This window comes from Patiria miniata, unplaced genomic scaffold, assembly GCF_015706575.1.
Source record: "Patiria miniata isolate m_02_andy unplaced genomic scaffold, ASM1570657v1 HiC_scaffold_5, whole genome shotgun sequence".
NCBI lineage: Eukaryota > Metazoa > Echinodermata > Asteroidea > Valvatida > Asterinidae > Patiria > Patiria miniata.
In genome coordinates, this window is record NW_024037072.1 from 30,646,677 (window position 1) to 30,669,457 (window position 22,781).

Here is a 22,781-nt window from a genome sequence, read left to right on the forward strand (position 1 = left end):
TTTTAGTACAAGAATCATTCAAATCACTTATTTAATTTAAAAGTTACGGAATTTTAAACACAACCACCGTTTTAAAGTTCTGTCCATGGATCACAAAAAGGTAAGTATTCTTCAGCGAAACGAAAACAAACCACAAAGGGATGTGTGTGAATTGTTTTTGTTTTGCTGAAAGAACGAACACATTCTTTGTGATCCGTGGACAGAACTTTAAACAGTGGTTGTGTTTACAATTCCGTATCTTAAAAAGTACATAAGCAATTTGAATGATTCTTGTACTAAAAGAAAGCTTATGAATTGGACTTTCATATCCTAGATTTTGAAAGTGCTACATGCAGAGCTTCACTTAAACAACAGTCCCGACATTTGGGTTTCGTTTTTTGGTTTACTCACCCTGTATAGTACAATGTAATACAAGGGCTTCAAGGGTTAATCTATTTGTTTGTCCCTGGTATGTTAGTTGTTAAATTTCTTGTTTTCGAAATTTTAGGGTAAACTAGGTAAAGGGGACCCAATTCATTTCTCTGTTGAGTTGCAACCTGCAGAAGGTTTTCTGACTTCCAAAAGTTATTTTCTTATGTTAAACTTTGCTTCTTTTGTCACTCGTTCATATGGTTTCAGGTAACCTACTTCAAAAATATTTAAAATCATATTATGTTTTATGGATCAACTTACTTATTTCACAGTCCTTTCCCTCAAATCCTTTCGCACATTCACATACAAAGCTGCTGGTACCATCAATGCAGGTTCCATCATTCATACACGGATTAGGATTACAGTCATCAATATCTGCAAATTGTCAGATTTGAAATACCAATTGTAAATTGAACCGATTTGGTTGAAGAATATCAAGACTCAACTTGGAATTAACTGATCTATTAAACCCGGCCCCCTGGGGTTCAATTTGACCAATCACAGCCATGCTTGATGGCTTACATGCTCGTACAAAAGTGACATGCGTGCACAAGGCTTACGTGTTGTTTCCCACATGCCCAGTGCACGGGGCTCAATGATTGGTTTATTCCTAGCAAGTTGTGATGTTGCATTTTTGTGATGTGTTTGTTGTTATCATTTGTGTTTATTCATACAGCTAGGCTAATTGGTGTTTAGATAAGGGTCGTAAAACAGAGCGATTGTGCCGCAGGGCAGTGTCGGCGATCATCCTTGTACTTTTGATGTCTTGGAGTTCAAACTCCTTGGGTCCTAGCTCTATGGTGTATTCCATGCCAGGAGAGCTTTCAGATAGCAATTTGGTTCACTTTACAGCAAAGCGTTTGTCAATGGGGTCTAGTGGTACTGTATTTTTTGTATAATGATTATAGTGAGAGAGTAATCCTAATGTCTTTGTATTCTTTTAAGTTTTAATTTGTGTATTTGTAATTTTTATATCGTACGTCCTAGATATTAAATAAAATAAAATGAAATGGACTGTTCTTTAACATTTGGCACTTACTTATTGAGCAATTCTCTCCACTGAATCCTTCAGCGCATGCACAGGTGAACCTGTTAATGCCATCGGAACAGGTGGCGCCATTCATACAGGGATCTGGATCACAGTCGTCAATGTCTGTGATAAAATCACCCAAAGAAACACGAAAAGTTTAATTTGACTCGTATGTGATGCGATCAAGCTAAATGAGTCGTTTTTCGACCCTGATCACATTTTTTTTACAGTTTTGAAAAGAGCACAATCTCAGCATTACTGCTGTGAAAACCGCATGCTGATATCGTCTTTCGTTAAATAATTATTGAAGTTGGAACACCAAGAGATGTGATGAAGTGGCCCTAGTTTGGCCTGAATCTCCAAATGAAAGTTCCCGACAAACAACTCATTTAGCTTGATCGCATTACATATCATGGGTCCCGTTTCGTTATCAATATCAGTTGATACAAATCTGAGTTAAGTAAAATAGATAAACAAGGGTGAATTATTAATGAAACATGATGCAAGCGGGAAACAATGATTGTGCTACGTTTTACAAGAAGGAATTAAGGCCCTTACTGGAGGTTGTAAGTTCGGGAATTGTTGAAAAATTGTTAAAATTTCCATCTAAATCTGAAGAAAAAACACACACTGCTGTTACAATTTTCAAAAGAATTAAATGTTACACTTAAATTGTATATATATATACAGGTTACAGGGTGGTCCATAAAAACTGGAACCATCATACTTCCACTTCCCTGAGACTCAAACCACGTATACCAATGCATGGAGAATCTTTTTATCAGAAAAATGAAACCAAGGTCACTCGATTCGGCACAGTAGTTTTTGTTCTAGAGCCTGTTTTGTGAAGCAAGGTACGTGGGGACATTTTTGCCCTGATAAATAACTAAACCCTGCCCGGGAATTTGACTTACCTTGTAATTGATAGAGGGATTGTTATGTAATAAAACCCGCGTGGAAGAAGTGCGCTTCACAAAATAGTCTCTGCAGTAAAAACTACTGCATGGACCGAATCGGGATATTTTGGTATCATAATCCTTCTAAAAGGATTCTCTATCAATTGGTACAGGTGGTTTGAATCTCAGAGTAGTGGATGTATGAGGTTCCGGGTTTTTTTGGACCACCCAGTATATGAAATATGTATCGAGGGTCGTCATTCTTGGCTTATTTATTTATTCCTTTATTTACCTTGTTTCATTTTATTCTTTTTAACTTACTTGCTAAGCAATCACGCCCTTCAAATCCTGCAAGACATTCACAGGTGTATCCGTTGATACCGTCTATACAGGTTCCCTCGTTAAAACAAGCTTGTGCATGACAGTCATCTATGTCTGTAAAAAGCATCGACATCCAAGAAAGGTTAGTGAATATATAGGACTGGTTTCACGAAGCCGCGCACGTTGTTTTTTTTCTTTTCTAAATATAGACCTCATTCAGTGGGACTACCCATCTACATGGACCTCGATATCAACATGTACACTAACTGTATAAATGAGATTTATGTCGATTGTGCTGACTTAGATATTGTAGTGACAAAAGAATGCAACTCAAAATACCAAACGGCGATTTTTGCAACGGAAATTAGCGCTATACAAGGGCTGATCCAGGAATTTTCGCAGGGGGGGGGGGAGGGTTCATCAGTAAAAAAAATGTCAAAATGTAGAATTTTTTTTTGTTCTCCGGACACTTGGCCTCCAAAAATTAATAGGGAGGGGGGGGGGGGGGGGGGGGGCTCGTGCCATACTTTCAATGAGGGCTCTGTTTAAACCGATGGTTATTAACACTATAATTGTTACGGAATACTTGTACTGTACAAATACCCCCTAATCAAGGTGGCTCTAACCCATATTTTTTGCACAGACGTACATTATCAACAGCAAGCATTTTTGGGTGTCAGAGCAGGGGAGGGGTTGCATTATTTTTAATGAATTTCTATGAAACAAAATTTGACACAGCTGGCCGGGGGGTTGAACCACCCCCCCCCCCAACCTCGCCTGCTATAGCAACAAAATCCACTTAGGAGACTCCAAACATGTGCCTATGTTTTCCCGTTTTCTAAAAATGTGTAGAATCATTTATTCTGATAAACTTCAACAGGTTTATAGTGTCATATGCTCCCTGCTTAATATTTTGAGCAATTTTACTGCTCAAACGACAAACGCACAAATGCAGATGATCATAATGTACCTTTCAAACTCCCCCAATTTTCTTATAGGCCTATCCGATTAAAAAGTGACTAAAGTGTTGTTTGAAGTTGATTCTAATTTAAGTAGCTTAGGCCTACTTGTTGAACAATTTCGCCCTTCGAATCCTTCAGCACATTCACATGTGAAGCCATTGACACCATCTGAGCAGGTTCCATTGTTCAAACAGGGATCAGGGAAACAGTCATCAATGTCTGAAATATCAAATATCAAATAAAGTACCAATTCATGGCAATATAAGTTGAGAAATGATGTTCTGAATACAGTAGAAAGCAGACGGAAATGAAGGGGAAATATACCTGTTGTGCAGTTGCTATCTATATATCCTGGTGCACATGTGCATGTGTAGCTATCAACGCCATCAGAACACGTTCCTCCATTCAGACAAGGGTTGGGATCACAATCATCGATGTCTAAGTGTCAAATGCAAAATTCAACATCAACTTAGTCAACTACTTTGTTAGGCAATACCCGAAAATCCTAATTTGGCATATTTTATTTTGACTATTTAATTCTGAAGTTATACTTCTGTAAAGTTATGCTGCAGAAATGACGGACCTCAAAAAGGAAAACAAGTTGCACTCGAAAGGTGTGATTGCATGCATATCAAAAGAAATGATTCTGAATGCTCATTAATAAAATCATGATTCTGGATATGTAATTAATTCCTGCAAAGTTGTGCTAAAAAAGGACTTCCTTAACTAAGAAAACATAATGTAAAAAAGATATGGGATTACATGTACTAAAGAAATGATTGTACATTTAAGGTACGTACTATGATCATTTGCTTTTGTGCAATGAATTTGTCTGAAGCAACACAATTGGTCAATATCTGAATAAAGTGCACAACCACTTAATCTGTGGCAGTTTTAGCTCATCGGCTGTATTTTGAGAAACAGAGAAAACGTGCACACTTCTTTAGGGTCTTGTAACTAGATTCCGTTGCAAACAGGGTGTGCCCGCGTACACACTTATTTTAAACCACCTTCACTTGTTTTCTTCAGAACGATACCAAAGGTGGAACAATTTCACAGAGTACTTAGTACTATCCTTATCTTCACTTTGAGCAGGTTTTTTTTATTAAATTAAATTGTTAAGTCTGTTCCCTGGTAATTAATCCTATTTGCCTTTGAAAACAAATTACCTGTTGTGCAGTTATCATCAGTGTATCCCGGGGCACAGGTGCATGTGTAGTCATTGATGCCATCAGTACACACTCCTCCGTTCATGCAGGGGTTAGGATTGCATTCGTCAATTTCTACAGATACAAAAATCAAAAACATTTTGATCCGTAATTTGTTTCTATTATAAGTTGACAAATCAGAATGTTAAGTCTCCTCGTTGAATGAACGATTTCACAAATAGGACTGTATGGATGGTGTACTCAATGTCTATTTATTTTCACTGAGGATAAAGTTCTAAAAATTGACAAACATATTTGACGATAAAAAAAATGGTTCTTTACATTGATCATCAAGAAATATATTACCTTTTGAGCAGTTAATATCTGTATATCCTGGTGCACATGTGCATGTGTAGCCATTAAGAGCATCAGAACATGTCCCTCCATTAAAACAAGGGTGGGGATCACAATCATCGATATCTGGCATCAAATAGAGGTACATGGTCACAAATCAGCCTTGGAATGAAGTTGCTTATTAAACCCCCATTTTGTGTGATCAATTCATCGGGCACACTTTACGGGCAATGATGGTTTATCTCAATATTTAGATGACGACAATAAGCCAGTCCGGTATTTCAACTTTGCATGTGCACAATGATATGGGTCACGGGCATGGTCACGGATCATTCGGGAAAATCGAACGCTCATCGAAGGTGCATGAATGCGCAGGGAGACAGGCGCAAGACGCTTGCGTGTTAAATACAAGCAGAATGGGCATCCACGTAACTTCGCGCATCATCATGTCAGTGATTTTATCCCGAATGACCTTTGACATGGACTACTTCATCGAGATACCGAACTGGCTTATTATGTGGGTCTAGTAAAATACAAAAACAAATGATGATACAATCATCATTCCTAGCACCGTACGTATCCTATATGCTGATAATTTGGTCCCCAATATAAAGAAGGTATATGTGTGCGATATCTAGGAGCCTACCACCAAAGTAAGTTCTTCTTCTAGTGGTCACCATAAAAGCCTATCCAGTCACTCTGCTTTCAAAGTTTTGGTTTTTAAAATCAGGAAACTGAGAAGTAGACCTACTTGATACCAAACACAATCATGTAGCGCTGTTACCAGAACAGTCGGTGGCAGCTAGTGTACTGCACTAAAATGTGCATGGGGATGTTGCAAGGTCGAATGAGACAGTGTCGTTGACGATAAATGTGATCTTATCTACATCAATGGTGATGGTGTAAACACTCGAGTTGTCAAAGGAAGAGGCTGGGGCGGGTAACACGTGGCGAAGTTCTTGCCGCTATCCATGGCCTTTTGTTATTTGGCTTGACAGGTAACGTTTATTTATTTATTCATTTTATTTCCTTTTAACTTACTTGTAAAGCAATCGTCCCCTTCAAATCCTGCAACACATTCACAGGTGTATCCGCCGATACCGTCTATACAGGTTCCCCCATTAAAACAAACTTGTGAATGACAGTCATCAATGTCTATAAACAAGACAACACAGAAAAGGTTTATGAAAACAATTCTATTTTGTTTTTTTCATTTTTCAAAATTAGTCGAAAGGGTCGTTTAGAGTTGATACAAGGTTTAATTAGCTTACTTGTTGAACAATTTTGTCCTTCGAATCCTTCAGCACATTCACAAGTGAAGCCATTGACACCATCTGAGCAGGTTCCGTTGTTCAAGCAGGGATCAGGGAAACAGTCATCAATGTCTGAAATATCAAATATCAAATAAAGTACCAATTTATGGCAATATAAGTTGAGAAATGATGTTCTGAATACAGTAGAAAGGAGACGGAAATGAAGGGGAAATATACCTATTGTGCAGTTGCTATCTATATATCCTGGTGCACATGTGCATGTGTAGCTATCAACGCCATCAGAACACGTTCCTCCATTCAGACAAGGGTTGGGATCACAATCATCGATGTCTAAGTGTCAAATGCAAAATTCAACATCAACTTAGTCAACTACTTTGTTAGGCAATACCCGAAAATCCTAATTTGGCATATTTTATTTTGACTATTTAATTCTGAAGTTATATTTCTGTAAAGTTATGCTGCAGAAATGACGGACCTCAAAAAGGAAAACAAGTTGCACTCGAAAGGTGTGATTGCATGCATATCAAAAGAAATGATTCTGAATGCTCATTAATAAAATCATGATTCTGGATATGTAATTAATTCCTGCAAAGTTGTGCTAAAAAGGACTTCCTTAACTAAGAAAACATAATGTAAAAAAGATATGGGATTACATGTACTAAAGAAATGATTCTACATTTAAGGTACGTACTATGATCATTTGCTTTTGTGCAATGAATTTGTCTGAAGCAACACAATTGCTCAATATCTGAATAAAGTGCACAACCACTAAATCTGCACACTTCTTTTGGGTCTTGTAACTAGATTCCGTTGCTAACAGATGCAAACAGGGTGTGCCCGCGTACACACTTATTTTAAACCACCTTCAATTGTTTTCTTCAGAACGATACCAAAGGTGGAACAATTTCACAGAGTAATTAGTACTATCCTTATGTAACCAGGTCGGGTTGCAGTACTTACTTTTCCCCGACTGGTTCCTTACTCCAGCATTATTTCATAACTTTTGTAACTTCGTGTTTGTGTAGATTTACATGTGAGCAGCCATTGCGATCATGCTTTTGCCTAGCGCCCTCTCGCGGCCAACTAAACTTTTTTTTAACAGCGCGCGCCGCCTAGAATTTTGCTAAACTATGCGATGGGCGTAGCGAGCATGCGGGTTTAGCATTCCTCCCCGCTTTGTTTAAGAGGAATAGTTGACATTCCGGGCGTTTCGGTATAGTTTTCTTGTAGGGCCTGCTGCGAAATATTGTTGATTCCGTTCCAACTCTGCTTTGGGTTGACATCTATCTGCCTGGTTCTGCTCCTGCTTTGCGACCAGCATTTACAGCGAGCATTGCACACTCCACTTTTTCTGCAAGTTTTGGGTGCGGCTCCCCGATAGCAGCAATTTAATTTTATATCCGGCATTGCCGGCATTGCATTTTACAATATTTTTGCTGCTTCTACATCGATTTTAACATCGGACACGGAGTAGGCATGAGCGTAGACCATCCCAAGTGGTGAGTAAATCCCTTGTCTGATATTTAACTCTTTTATGACTGAAGCTGTTTATGCCTGAATCTTTTTGTGCATTAGTCATTTTTTTTATGCAACATTCTGTTCACTGACTGATGTACTTATAAAAAAGTTTTCTTTGATTTACAAATAAGGAAACCAGTTTTTCCCAAATTTCTTTGAATTAAATATCGTTAATACTGTAGTTGGATCTGGAAGTTATTCCCATAATTCATTAGTCATTTATTGTTTTTATGCATTTCAGATACCATCCTTGGAGCTACTTCATTAGCCCATTTCCCTTTTGACTGTCGTTTTTATAGACCCAACAAAGTTTTGTTTTTATAGACCCAACAAAGTTTTGTTTTTATATACCCAACCAAGTTTCTAATATAATTCTTGTGTAAATATCTAATAATTTGTATATATTGTCTCTATTTGTATTATAAATAAAACCATTTCATATTTGTGAGACTACAGAAAGTTCGCTCTTCCCAAATCATTTTTTAGTGGAACCACTCGGACATAAGGAGAGTGCCCCATTGTAACAAACTAAATTCCACTCTCCCCGGTTACACTTGGCGTAGTCGGCAGGATAGCTTTGCTATCCACTTTATTTTAGATTTGGGAGCGAAATTTGATAAATTAAATCAGGGCTAAACGGCAGTCAAATATATAGGGAATTCGTCTGGCACTGATGAGACCGGGAGCTCTGTGGCGTCGTTCTGCCCATGACGAATGGGTACCAGACCAGGTAGACTAAGGAGGGGTGTACCGGCCCGGGTTCCTGCCGCCTTCCTTCCTTGGTGCCATCTTGAAAGAAGAACTGCCAGCTGAGAACCACTGACTGACCTCCAGAGTGAGCTGCAGGAGTGTGTCATCTGCTGCCATTAGACGCCACTGAACTGTCTTCTTTTGGCGAAATCCAAAAAACAGAACTCCTTCCATCTTGGTGGCCGTCCATCGATCTGACAGCAATGATTGGTCTTTGCAGCGGGCTGTAATAGCTTCATTTTCATATTTTTGCTGGTGGTGGTAATATTTCTTGCTTGTTGTGATTCATTGCATTATTATTGTTCTCTGAAAATCTAGAAAAAAGACTAAGAACACAACAAAATTTTACCTGTGAAACACATATTGTGCCTGCTTATACACACTGTAGCGTAGAGTTGGACGGATCCAAAGCTTTTTTATTTTTAGTATTTTAATTGTTATTTCAATATGCACTGCTCCTTTATAGCTCAATATTCTTCCTCACATAGTAATTGTTGTATTTATTTCAACATTACCTTTTTGACTTATTGAGGAAGTGCTTGGAATTCTTGGTATTTTTAATGGAGCTCTGTTACAATGATTCTTGTTGAACATTTTTAACGCCCTTGAGGCAGTTGTCTTTTCTTTTATATTTCTCTGTGCATGCAGATTTGGGACATACTACCACTTGGGTGACTACGTTCATGCCATCCATCCCTTCTTCCACCCCGTGATTCACTTTTCATTTTAGTTGCACGTGATTCAACCGTGCTTGGGTATTATATAGTGGATATTATGGGTGCACTGCAGCTGCTAGACGCTAAAGCGTGCATATTAGGTTGTCGTTGCTTGACTGCGTACGCGCGTCTTCAGCTAAACCCTAACATTTTTGTACATGTTTTTACCTTTTTTTATCGTCCCATTGCCAGTATACTGATTCTTTTTGTAGCAATATATTTAAATCATAGCTGCAGAAAAAAAACTATTTTGCAAATGATTTAATTAGCGCTTTAGGCGAATAAACCTTTTACATCTTTAATCTATGATAAATCTTCAATGCAGACGCCATATCTTTTATTTCACATTGTACATGTAGATTCCATTATATCTGTATTGATAGTAAAGCCAGTATTTGGTAAATTTTATTCTCTTATTATCCTAATTTCGTTTTAACCGCTGTTGGGATTAGCTAACCCAACTAGGATAAATAGACATGTTTAGGTTGGGGTTGAAAGACGCCCTGTAAATAGATGTTCAGGATTTTGTTTTTTAAAATGCATTAAGTGTAGCCAGATACTAGGGTTTTTATAGTAAGATTAGTGTAGTATGATTATATATTGAGAATTAGGTTATTGGGTCCATTGGAGATAATCTCTATTTCTCTAGCGACATGCTAGAGGTGGACCATATTTTTGCCATTTTTCTCTATCCCGTCATTCAACACTATCTTGCAATTTTAATTAATACTGATATTGTGGATGTTTTTTTAGGGATTTTTTATTTGTAGAAACTCATAGCCAAATCTTCATTTTTTTACGCGGACTTTCATATGTCTAATTATGGCCAAATTGGGAGTTTTAGATTTAAGGTCCATAATGAGGTAATCTCTAATTCACTAGTCAAATACTAGTGGTGGACAATCTTTTATCGCGCTCTCGACCATTTGAACATATTATTATTGTCCAAGTTTATTTCGAGGAGCTGGTGTAGTAGTTTTTTATAAATAGGATATTCCTTTTAACCGTTAGTTACTATGAAATTCCCTTCTATAAAAATTCTTTTTTCTTTAAAATTAGGGGGTGAGTGTAACCAGGTCGGGTTGCAGTACTTACTTTTCCCCGACTGGTTCCTTACTCCAGCATTATTTCATAACTTTTGTAACTTCGTGTTTGTGTAGATTTACATGTGAGCAGCCATTGCGATCATGCTTTTGCCTAGCGCCCTCTCGCGGCCAACTAAACTTTTTTTTAACAGCGCGCGCCGCCTAGAATTTTGCTAAACTATGCGATGGGCGTAGCGAGCATGCGGGTTTAGCATTCCTCCCCGCTTTGTTTAAGAGGAATAGTTGACATTCCGGGCGTTTCGGTATAGTTTTCTTGTAGGGCCTGCTGCGAAATATTGTTGATTCCGTTCCAACTCTGCTTTGGGTTGACATCTATCTGCCTGGTTCTGCTCCTGCTTTGCGACCAGCATTTACAGCGAGCATTGCACACTCCACTTTTTCTGCAAGTTTTGGGTGCGGCTCCCCGATAGCAGCAATTTAATTTTATATCCGGCATTGCCGGCATTGCATTTTACAATATTTTTGCTGCTTCTACATCGATTTCAACATCGGACACGGAGTAGGCATGAGCGTAGACCATCCCAAGTGGTGAGTAAATCCCTTGTCTGATATTTAACTCTTTTATGACTGAAGCTGTTTATGCCTGAATCTTTTTGTGCATTAGTCATTTTTTTTATGCAACATTCTGTTCACTGACTGATGTACTTATAAAAAAGTTTTCTTTGATTTACAAATAAGGAAACCAGTTTTTCCCAAATTTCTTTGAATTAAATATCGTTAATACTGTAGTTGGATCTGGAAGTTATTCCCATAATTCATTAGTCATTTATTGTTTTTATGCATTTCAGATACCATCCTTGGAGCTACTTCATTAGCCCATTTCCCTTTTGACTGTCGTTTTTATAGACCCAACAAAGTTTTGTTTTTATAGACCCAACAAAGTTTTGTTTTTATATACCCAACCAAGTTTCTAATATAATTCTTGTGTAAATATCTAATAATTTGTATATATTGTCTCTATTTGTATTATAAATAAAACCATTTCATATTTGTGAGACTACAGAAAGTTCGCTCTTCCCAAATCATTTTTTAGTGGAACCACTCGGACATAAGGAGAGTGCCCCATTTTAACAAACTAAATTCCATTTCCCTTTTGACTGTCGTTTTTTATACACCCAACAAAGTTCTGTTTTTATACACCCAACCAAGTTTCTAATATAATTCTTGTGTAAATATCTAATAATTTGTATATATTGTCTCTATTTGTATTATAAATAAAACCATTTCATATTTGTGAGACTACAGAAAGTTCGCTCTTCCCAAATCATTTTTTAGTGGAACCACTCGGACATAAGGAGAGTGCCCCATTTTAACAAACTAAATTCCACTCTCTCCGGTTTTCTGGTATGGAGCTTGCCCAAAAAGTGGTGTTGCGACGCAGCTTTTTTTTTTTTTTATACCTTTTTTTTTTTTTTGGCTTCAAATGTCGGCTGATGACTGCAAACGGTGCCCCATTTTAACAAACTAAATTCCACTCTCCCCGGTTACACTTGGCGTAGTCGGCAGGATAGCTTTGCTATCCACTTTATTTTAGATTTGGGAGCGAAATTTGATAAATTAAATCAAATTAGTTAGTTTTTAAAATGTGGCACTCTCCTTATGTCCGAGTGGTTCCACTAAAAAATGATTTGGGAAGAGCGAACTTTCTGTAGTCTCACAAATATGAAATGGTTTTATTTATAATACAAATAGAGACAATATATACAAATTATTAGATATTTACACAAGAATTATATTAGAAACTTGGTTGGGTATATTTGACTGTCGTTTTTTTGTATATATATTTAGCATCTATGAAAAGAAACATTGAGATTTAGCAGTGCAGTGCTTAAGCCAAAAACAATAAATCTCCGGTTTTCTGGTATGGAGCTTGCCCAAAAAGTGGTGTTGCGACGCAGCTTTTTTTTTTTTTTATACCTTTTTTTTTTTTTTTGGCTTCAAATGTCGGCTGATGACTGCAAACGGTGCCCCATTTTAACAAACTAAATTCCACTCTCCCCGGTTACACTTGGCGTAGTCGGCAGGATAGCTTTGCTATCCACTTTATTTTAGATTTGGGAGCGAAATTTGATAAATTAAATCAGGGCTAAACGGCAGACTGCAAACGGTGCCCCATTTTAACAAACTAAATTCCACTCTCCCCGGTTACACTTGGCGTAGTCGGCAGGATAGCTTTGCTATCCACTTTATTTTAGATTTGGGAGCGAAATTTGATAAATTAAATCAGGGCTAAACGGCAGTCAAATAGAGTGTAACCGGGGAGAGTGGAATTAGTTAGTTTTTAAAATGTGGCACTCTCCTTATGTCCGAGTGGTTCCACTAAAAAATGATTTTGGAAGAGCGAACTTTCTGTAGTCTCACAAATATGAAATGGTTTTATTTATAATACAAATAGAGACAATATATACAAATTATTAGATATTTACACAAGAATTATATTAGAAACTTGGTTGGGTATATAAAAACGACAGTCAAAAGGGAAATGGCTAATGAAGTAGCTCCAAGGATATTAATCACTTGGGAAGATCTACGTTCATGCCTACTCCGTGTCCGATGTGAAAATCGAAGTAGAAGCAGCAAAAAATAGATGAAACTATTCTACTGCAGTATAGGGAGCCTCTCTCAAAATTTCAATAAAAGTGGAGAGTGTAAGCGCTCGTAATAGATGGTCTGCTCGCAACAAGATGTTGGATCGAAATCAACAATATTCCGCAGCAGGCCCTACAAGAAAACTATACCGAAACGCCCGGAATGTCAACTATTCCTCTTAAACAAAGCGGGGAGGAATGCTAAACCCGCATGCTCGCTACGCCCATCGCATAGTTTAGCAAAATTCTAGGCGGCGCGCGCTGTTAAAAAAAAGTTTAGTTGGCCGCGAGAGGGCGCTAGGCAAAAGCATGATCGCAATGGCTGCTCACATGTTTTGTTTTTATAGACCCAACAAAGTTTTGTTTTTATATACCCAACCAAGTTTCTAATATAATTCTTGTGTAAATATCTAATAATTTGTATATATTGTCTCTATTTGTATTATAAATAAAACCATTTCATATTTGTGAGACTACAGAAAGTTCGCTCTTCCCAAATCATTTTTTAGTGGAACCACTCGGACATAAGGAGAGTGCCACATTTTAAAAACTAACTAATTCCACTCTCCCCGATCATGCTTTTTGACAAGCGCCCTCTCGCGGCCAACTAAACTTTTTTTTTAACAGCGCGCGCCGCCTAGAATTTTGCTTAACTATGCGATGGGCGTAGCGAGCGTGCATTTTGCATTCCACCGCGCTTTGTTTAAGAGGAATAGTTGACATTCCGGGCGTTTCGGTATATTTTTCTTGTAGGGCCTGCTGCGGAATATTGTTGATTTCGATCCAACATCTTGTTGCGAGCAGACCATCTATTACGAGCGCTTACACTCTCCACTTTTATTGAAATTTTGAGAGAGGCTCCCTATACTGCAGTAGAATAGTTTCATCTATTTTTTGCTGCTTCTACTTCGATTTTCACATCGGACACGGAGTAGGCATGAACGTAGATCTTCCCAAGTGATTAATATCCTTGGAGCTACTTCATTAGCCATTTCCCTTTTGACTGTCGTTTTTATATACCCAACCAAGTTTCTAATATAATTCTTGTGTAAATATCTAATAATTTGTATATATTGTCTCTATTTGTATTATAAATAAAACCATTTCATATTTGTGAGACTACAGAAAGTTCGCTCTTCCCAAATCATTTTTTAGTGGAACCACTCGGACATAAGGAGAGTGCCCCATTTTAACAAACTAAATTCCACTCTCCCCGGTTACACTTATCTTCACTTTGAGCAGGTTTTTTTTATTTCATTAAATTGTTAAGTCTGTTCCCTGGTAATTAATCCTATATGCCTTTGAAAAACAAATTACCTGTTGTGCAGTTATCATCAGTGTATCCCGGGGCACAGGTGCATGTGTAGTCATTGATGCCATCAGTACACACTCCTCCGTTCATGCAGGGGTTAGGATTGCATTCGTCAATTTCTACAGATACAAAAATCAAAAACATTTTGATCCGTAATTTGTTTCTATTATAAGTTGACAAATCAGAATGTTAAGTCTCCTCGTTGAATGAAGGATTTCACAAATAGGACTGTATGGATGGTGTACTCAATGTATATTCATTTTCACTGAGGATAAAGTTCTCTAAAAATTGAAAAACATATTTGACGATAAAAAAAATGGTTCTTTACATTTATCATCAAGAAATATATTACCTTTTGAGCAGTTAATATCTGTATATCCTGGTGCACATGTGCATGTGTAGCCATTAAGAGCATCGGAACATGTCCCTCCATTCAAACAAGGGTGGGGATCACAATCATCGATATCTGGCATCAAATAGAGGTTCATGGTCAAGAATCAGCCTTGGGATGAAGTTGCTTATTATTAACCCCCATTTTGTGTGATCAATTCATCGGGCACACTTTACGGGCAATGATGGTATCTCAATATTTAGATGACGACAATAAGCCAGTTCTGTATTTCAACTTTGCATGTGCACAATAGTATGGGTCACGGGCATGGTCACGGGTCATTCGGGAAAATCGAACGCTCATCGAAGGTGCATGAACGCGCAGGGAGACAGGCGCAAGACGCTTGCGTGTTTAATACAAGCAGAATGGGCGTCCACGTAACATCACGCATCATCATGTCAGTGATTTTATGCCGAATGACCTTTGACATGGACTACTTCATCGAGATACCGAACTGGCTTATTTGTGGGTCTAGTAAAATACAAAAAAAAATGATGATACAATCATCATTCTTAGCACGTATCCGTACGTATCCTGTATGCTGATAATTTGGTCCCCAATATAAAGAAGGTATATGTGTGCGATATCTAGGAGCCTACCACCAAAGTAAGATCTTCTGCTTGTGGTCACCATAAAAGCCTATCCAGTCACTCTGCTTTCAAAGTTTTGGTTTTTAAAATCAAGAAACTGAGAAGTAGACCCACTTTATACCAAACACAATCATGTAGCGCTGTTACCAGAACAGTCAGTGGCAGCTAGTACACTGCACTAAAATGTGCAAGGGGATGTTGCAAGGTCGAATGAGACAGTGTCGTTGACGATATGTGATCTTATCTACATCAATGGTGATGGTGTAAACACTTGAGTTGTCAAAGGAAGAGGCTGGGGCGGGTAACACGTGGCGAAGTTCTTGCCGCTATCCATTCCCTTTTTTTATTTAGCTGGACAGGTGATGTTTATTTATTTATTCATTTTATTTCCTTTTAACTTACTTGTAAAGCAATCGTCCCCTTCAAATCCTGCAACACATTCACAGGTGTATCCGCCGATACCGTCTATACAGGTTCCCCCATTAAAACAAACTTGTGAATGACAGTCATCAATGTCTATAAACAAGACAACACAGAAAAGGTTTGTGAAAACAATTCTATTTTGTTTTCTCATTTTTCAAAATTAGTCGGAAGGGTTGTTTAGAGCTGATACAAGGTTTAATTAGCTTACTTGTTGAACAATTTTGTCCTTCGAATCCTTCAGGACATTCACAAGTGAAGCCATTGACACCATCTGAGCAGGTTCCGTTGTTCAAACAGGGATCAGGGAAACAGTAATCAATGTCTGAAATATCAAATATCAAATAAAGTACCAATTCATGGCAATAAAAGTTGAGAAATGATGTTCTGAATACAGTAGAAAGCAGACGGAAATGAAGGGGAAATATACCTGTTGTGCAGTTGCTATCTATATATCCTGGTGCACATGTGCATGTGTAGCTATCAACGCCATCAGAACACGTTCCTCCATTCAGACAAGGGTTGGGATCACAATCATCGATGTCTAAGTGTCAAATGCAAAATTCAACATCAACTTAGTTAACTACTTTGTTAGGCAATACCCGAAAATCATAATTTGGCATATTTTATTTTGACTATTTAATTCTGAAGTTATATTTCTGTAAAGTTATGCTGCAGAAATGACGGACCTCAAAAAGGAAAACAAGTTGCACTCGAAAGGTGTGATTGCATGCATATCAAAAGAAATGATTCTGAATGCTCATTAATAAAATCATGATTCTGGATATGTAATTAATTCCTGCAAAGTTGTGCTAACAAAGGACTTCCTTAACTAAGAAAACATAATGTAAAAAAGATATGGGATTACATGTACTAAAGAAATGATTGTACATTTAAGGTACGTACTATGATCATTTGCTTTTGTGCAATGAATTTGTCTGAAGCAACAAAAATGCTCAATATCTGAATAAAGTGCACAACCACTAAATCTGCACACTTCTTTTGGGTCTTGTAACTAGATTCCGTTGCTAACAGATGCAAACAGGGTGTGCCCGCGTACACACTTATTTTAAACCACCTTCAATTGTTTTCTTCAGAACGATACCAAAGGTGGAACAATTTCACAGAGTAATTAGTACTATCCTTATCTTCACTTTGAGCAAGTTTTTTTTTCTTCAGTTAATTGGTAAGTCTGTTCCCTGGTAATTAATCCTATATGCCTTTGAAAAACCAATTACCCGTTGTGCAGTTATCATCAGTGTATCCCGGGGCACAGGTGCATGTGTAGTCATTGATGCCATCAGTACACACTCCTCCGTTCATGCAGGGGTTAGGATTGCATTCGTCAATTTCTACAGATACAAAAATCAAAAACATTTTGATCCGTAATTTGTTTCTATTATAAGTTGACAAATCAGAATGTTAAGTCTCCTCGTTGAATGAAGGATTTCACAAATAGGACTGTATGGATGGTGTACTCAATGTATATTTATTTTCACTGAGGATAAAGTTCTCTTAAAATTGAAAAACATATTTGACGATAAAAAAAATGGTTCTCTACATTTATCATCAAGAAATAAATTACCTTTTGAGCAGTTAATATCTGTATATCCTGGTGCACATGTACATGTGTAGCCATTAAGAGCATCGGAACATGTCCCTCCATTCAAACAAGGGTGGGGATCACAATCATCGATATCTGGCATCAAATAGAGGTACATGGTCACGAATCAGTCTTGGAATGAAGTTGCTTATTAAACCCCCATTTTGTGTGATCAATTCATCGGGCACACTTTACGGGCAATGATGGTATGTATCTCAATATTATGATGACGACAATAAGCCAGTTCGGTATTTCAACTTTGCATGTGCACAATGATATGGGTCACGGGCATTGTCACGGGTCATTCGGGAAAATCGAACGCTCATCGAAGGTGCATGAACGCGCAGGGAGACAGGCGCAAGACGCTTGCGTGTTAAATACAAGCAGAATGGGCGTGCACGTAACATCGCGCATCATCATGTCAGCGATTTTATCTCGAATGACCTTTGACATGGACTACTTCATCGAGATACCGAACTGGCTTATTATGTGGGTCTAGTAAAATACAAACACAAATGATGATACAATCATCATTCCTAGCACCGTACGTATCCTGTATGCTGATAATTTGGTCCCCAATATAAAGAAGGTATATGTGTGCGATATCTAGGAGCCTACCACCAAAGTAAGATCTTCTTCTAGTGGTCACCATAAAAGCCTATCCAGTCACTCTGCTTTCAAAGTTTTGTTTTTTAAAATCAAGAAACTGAGAAGTAGACCCACTTTATACCAAACACAATCATGTAGCGCTGTTACCAGAACAGTCAGTGGCAGCTAGTATACTGCACTCAAATGTGCATGGGGATGTTGCAAGGTCGAATGAGACAGTGTCGTTGACGATATATGTGATCTTATCTACATCAATGGTGATGGTGTAAACACTTGAGTTGTCAAAGGAAGAGGCTGGGGCGGGTAACACGTGGCGAAGTTCTTGCCGCTATCCATGGCCTTTTGTTATTTGGCTTGACAGGTAACGTTTATTTATTTATTCATTTTATTTCCTTTTAACTTACTTGTAAAGCAATCGTCCCCTTCAAATCCTGCAACACATTCACAGGTGTATCCGCCGATACCGTCTATACAGGTTCCCCCATTAAAACAAACTTGTGAATGACAGTCATCAATGTCTATAAACAAGACAACACAGAAAAGGTTTGTGAAAACAATTCTATTTTGTTTTCTCATTTTTCAAAATTAGTCGGAAGGGTTGTTTAGAGCTGATACAAGGTTTAATTAGCTTACTTGTTGAACAATTTTGTCCTTCGAATCCTTCAGCACATTCACAAGTGAAGCCGTTGACACCATCTGAGCAGGTTCCGTTGTTCAAACAGGGATCAGGGAAACAGTCATCAATGTCTGAAATATCAAATATCAAATAAAGTACCAATTCATGGCAATATAAGTTGAGAAATGATGTTCTGAATACAGTAGAAAGCAGACGGAAATGAAGGGGAAATATACCTGTTGTGCAGTTGCTATCTGTATATCCTGGTGCACATGTGCATGTGTAGCTATCAACGCCATCAGACTTCGTTCCTCCATTCAGACAAGGGTTGGGATCACAATCATCGATATCTGGGTTAGAACACATAGGCAATGTTATTTCAATGTTGAAATATTAGATAATAATGTGGGTCTAACACAAGTACAAACACAAATGGTACAATCACCATTCCCAGTAGGCTAGCAGCACATGTACATGTGCATCATGAGGTGTGTGTGATATCTAGGGCTAACCAAAAAATTAAGATCTATTCCTTGTGGTTACCATATAATGTCTATCCAGTCGCTCTACTTCCAAAGTTTGCTTTGCATAATTTATGTAGAAATTGCAGGGAAGTAATGTAGGCCCACTTACCGCACACGATGATGTACATATCACATCTGGCGCTATTACCAGCATCGTCAGTGGCAGTATACTGCACTAAATGTGGAGATGCTGCAAGGTCAAAGGAGACAATGTCGTTGACGAAATAAAATCTCTTATCTACATCAATGGTGACGGTGTAAACACCGGAGTTGTCAAAGGAAGAGGCTGGGGATGGTAACACAACTGTGGCGAAGTTCTTGCCGCTATCCATGGCAACTGTCTGGTTGGCTGGACAAGTAATGCTTGGAGATTCGCCATCTGAAAGTAGTCCACAGAAAAATAAAGACTTGTACACTATTTTTAACTTAATCATGACTCCTTTGCAAGAAACACATGTTTTTATATCGATGGGCCTAATGAGCTACAGAAATTGACATTCGATAATGCGTAAGTGTTAAGTACAGTTCACCTAACTTGGTCAGGCTGATCGCTTCCTTTGTTTCTAAGTAAAAGACAGATAGGCTGCATCATTTCCTACTACCAACGAATTAGATGCTAGCTAGCAAATCAGAATTAACCCACATTTCCAACGTCAACTGTTTAATAATGTGAAAAAGTGTAACGTTTCTTTTGATATTTTGAGCTGAGTTGCCGTTTTTTTCCGGCCCTCTTTTACCATTTGGGGCATTTGTGTACTTCTTACTTTTGTTACATATTAAGATATGTCACAAAGTTTCAATAACAACAACAGATGTCCTCAAGACTATCAGGTGACTGTGGTGACTAAACGGCTAAAAGCTGTCCTTTCCTGCGCAAGTTCCAGTAGTTCTGCGGAGACAAGGGACGTCCAGGTTGAGCGAAGCCTTCCTCTTGGTCTTCTCCAGCCCAGGGATACATCCGTGAGTGAAGCGTCATGCACATGTCAACACTTTACTTAGAAATTTATTTCAATATTTCTTTCGGCAATCACGGTACTATTTTTGTTATCATAGTCCAACGTCACTTTAAACGTTTGTGATATATAAGAGTTCTTTTAGTACCCAGGTTGAACTACAACATTTAATTTACACATCATCAATTTATAAACATACCTAGAACGGTGACAGTGAAGGAACAAGACCCTGTCCTTCCACTAGAGTCAGTAGCATCAACGCTCACTGTTGTCATACCAAGAGGAAATGTCGACCCTGATACATGGCTTAGAATAGCAGTAATTGATTCACCGGAGTTATCAGTCACGTTGGGTGCGTACCACATCACGGTAGCAAAATCCTGTCCTCTGTCTGTGCCTGTGACGATATTCATTGGGCATTCTACAATGGGAGCTTGGCTGTCTACAATGGCACAAACGAAAGTAAAAACCGCATCACTACTTGGAAGTACAATACTTCGGGTACTACTATATTAAATGAAAAGTAATTGTATACATCATTAATTGAATAACGGTATCCGATATCCCCCCCCCCCCCTCAAACTCAAACTCAAAAGCAGACATCTCATTCAAGTCTGGTAAAAAAAGTTTGACTTTGAGAACGTAAGTGCTGGTGGTGTATATTATAAGGGAATGTACTTGGCCGCTTTTAAACAAGTATATGTTTAAAAAAAAACGACCAGAGGCCTGGTCGCGGTAATGGCCCAAGCTGAAGGCAGATATCCTCTTACAAACACTTATGAACCGCATAAGAATGGGTAAACTGTCCTGGCTATCCATGAACAACGATAATATCACCTGTTTTAGGTTCGCTCCACAATCACAATTTTTCCTCAAAACGTTTTGACAGGCTGTTGTTAAAAGAGCATATAGAACTAGGCACTGTCTGTTTTCAATGCACATCAACTTCAAAAGATGACAACTGAAAAAGACAAGAGTACCTTGAACATCGATGGTGAAGAAGCAAGAACCAATGTTTGAGCTGGAGTCAGTTGCGTTAACATCCACCGTGGTTATACCAAGAGGAAATGTAGAACCAGACACGTGGCTTAGAGTTGGTGAGATCAATTCCCCAGAGTTGTCTGTCACGTTGGGTGAATTCCACGTCACTGTAGCAAAGTCCTGCCCAGGATCGGTGGGTGCGACGATGTTCATTGGGCATTCTAACACAGGGGCCTCATTATCTGATTTGAAAAAAAAGGTACTACTTTCAAATTTTCACACCTGGTGTAAAATAGATAACATCAGTTGATTGTATATGATACAAAGTTAATCAGCTCATCAATCTTGACTAACCCGTCAGATTAACACCACAATTATTGATTTAAACTCCAAAACATTGCTACGCATCACTTGTGTAATACCAAATACCTGTGATACCCATCCACAAGGTAGAATTCGCTGAACAACGCCAAGCCTGCGAATCTTACTTCGAAAAGATGACCGCGCGTTGTTGTTTAGTTGGACAGAAGTTTTCGCTGTACGAGGTACATGGCATTTTATGCACACGCACGTTGTGGGAATTGTTCATAATAATGGATATTTATAAAGCGCACGTATCTACCAGGACTGGTGCTCAAGGCGCTACATCATTATGTTCAAGATGGAGGATGTTCGCCTGACTTTGTAGGCTTGTGGATTGGCAGAACTCAATGTTTAACTTCATTCAACGTGCTCTTACCAAGTGATTCAACGCTTCGAGCTGATAGAGAAAACCCACTTTTGGTAATCACACCATCAGATGTGAACCTCAGCCACATGGCATTGCCGGTTGACAGCGTATCAGGCGGGAGACTGCTCCCACTCCCCAAAATCACCCAAGTGGAGGAGTCAGTAGAGTCGCGGCCATTGCCAACCACCAGATAATCATTGCCACTCTCCGTGTTGAAAGCGTGGAAACTGAGGAGGATTCTAAAGTCCTCCGCTGTTTGGATAAACCATTCGATGTCCAGGTTGTTCTGGTAGTTGCCTGGATAGGATGGCGAGGTAATGGTGATTGACTGGTTTGCCGCAAGATCGATCAGCTCTGTAGAAGACATTACAGTAGAATGAATTGAGTGAGAAACGATGGCTTTATAGCCTACTGGTAAGCCAATCAATTGATTTAAAAATGCATTTGAATTTTTGAATATCGAGTTTTAATCCTTACTTATTTCACACCTCGCCCAGCAAACATTTAGGATGTGGGTCTTAACTGGCCCAATACTGTTTTGCCGGTACATTGGTACCGGCTCAATGATGACTTCTCGAATCGGATGGGCTTTGGCCCGGTTAAGGCTTGTACAGAGGCGCGGAACTGGGCCTGTACATGATGCCAGAATTAAACCATTACTGGACCGATTCTGGATCAATACATCATGCTGGAAATAATCCAATACCAATCCGTTACTGGTCCACAGCTGGACCAAAACATATGCCATAATCGGTCCAGCACTGAGACGGCATTGATCCAGAACTGGGCCAGCATAGTACCAGACGAGGGCCAGTTCCGTTTAACCTGTACTGGCCCAATGCTGTATTTTTTAATTGGTTGGCCATTGACCCGTTTAAGGCTTGCACAGCGGCGCGGAACTGAGCCACTACATGATACCAGAATTAAACCTGTACTGGACAATTCTGGGCCAATCGGTCCAGTACTGAGACGGCATTG

The 22,781-nt window shown here is 38.7% G+C and overlaps 2 protein-coding genes and 2 long non-coding RNA genes across 7 annotated transcripts; 2 read left to right on the plus strand and 2 right to left on the minus strand.

The window, feature by feature from the left end:
* Positions 1-415: 415 nt before the first annotated feature.
* Positions 416-21,306, minus strand: LOC119740841 (fibropellin-1-like). Of its 4 annotated transcripts, XM_038216291.1 has the most exons (23): positions 21,073-21,306; positions 20,292-20,534; positions 19,249-19,518; positions 18,852-18,965; positions 18,633-18,746; positions 18,404-18,517; positions 17,373-17,486; positions 17,026-17,139; positions 16,218-16,331; positions 15,999-16,112; positions 15,770-15,883; positions 14,739-14,852; positions 14,392-14,505; positions 6,613-6,726; positions 6,394-6,507; positions 6,164-6,277; positions 5,135-5,248; positions 4,790-4,903; positions 3,945-4,058; positions 3,726-3,839; positions 2,659-2,772; positions 1,451-1,564; positions 416-786 (listed from the first exon to the last, which is right to left on the minus strand). In XM_038216291.1, the coding sequence occupies exons 1-23, from the start codon at positions 21,284-21,286 to the stop codon at positions 650-652; spliced, it is 3,030 nt and encodes a 1,009-aa protein (XP_038072219.1). In that variant the 5' UTR covers positions 21,287-21,306; the 3' UTR covers positions 416-649. The 4 variants fall into 4 exon arrangements, with proteins under 4 accessions (XP_038072219.1, XP_038072221.1, XP_038072222.1 ...); XM_038216293.1 differs by lacking the exon at positions 18,404-18,517 and having other exon boundaries at positions 417-786; XM_038216294.1 differs by lacking the exon at positions 15,770-15,883 and having other exon boundaries at positions 417-786.
* On the plus strand, positions 7,449-10,111 carry LOC119740843. The gene is made up of 2 exons (XR_005272703.1): positions 7,449-8,925; positions 9,313-10,111. It is a non-coding gene; the product is annotated as an uncharacterized LOC119740843 (long non-coding RNA).
* LOC119740844 lies at positions 10,586-11,734 on the plus strand. Its single transcript, XR_005272704.1, has 2 exons — positions 10,586-11,014; positions 11,275-11,734. It is a non-coding gene; the product is annotated as an uncharacterized LOC119740844 (long non-coding RNA).
* Positions 21,307-21,780: 474 nt separating the features above from the next.
* On the minus strand, positions 21,781-22,170 carry LOC119741368 (bone morphogenetic protein 1-like). Its single transcript, XM_038217120.1, has one exon. It carries the CDS (start codon positions 22,168-22,170, stop codon positions 21,781-21,783), a length of 390 nt encoding a protein of 129 aa, XP_038073048.1.
* Positions 22,171-22,781: the final 611 nt, after the last annotated feature.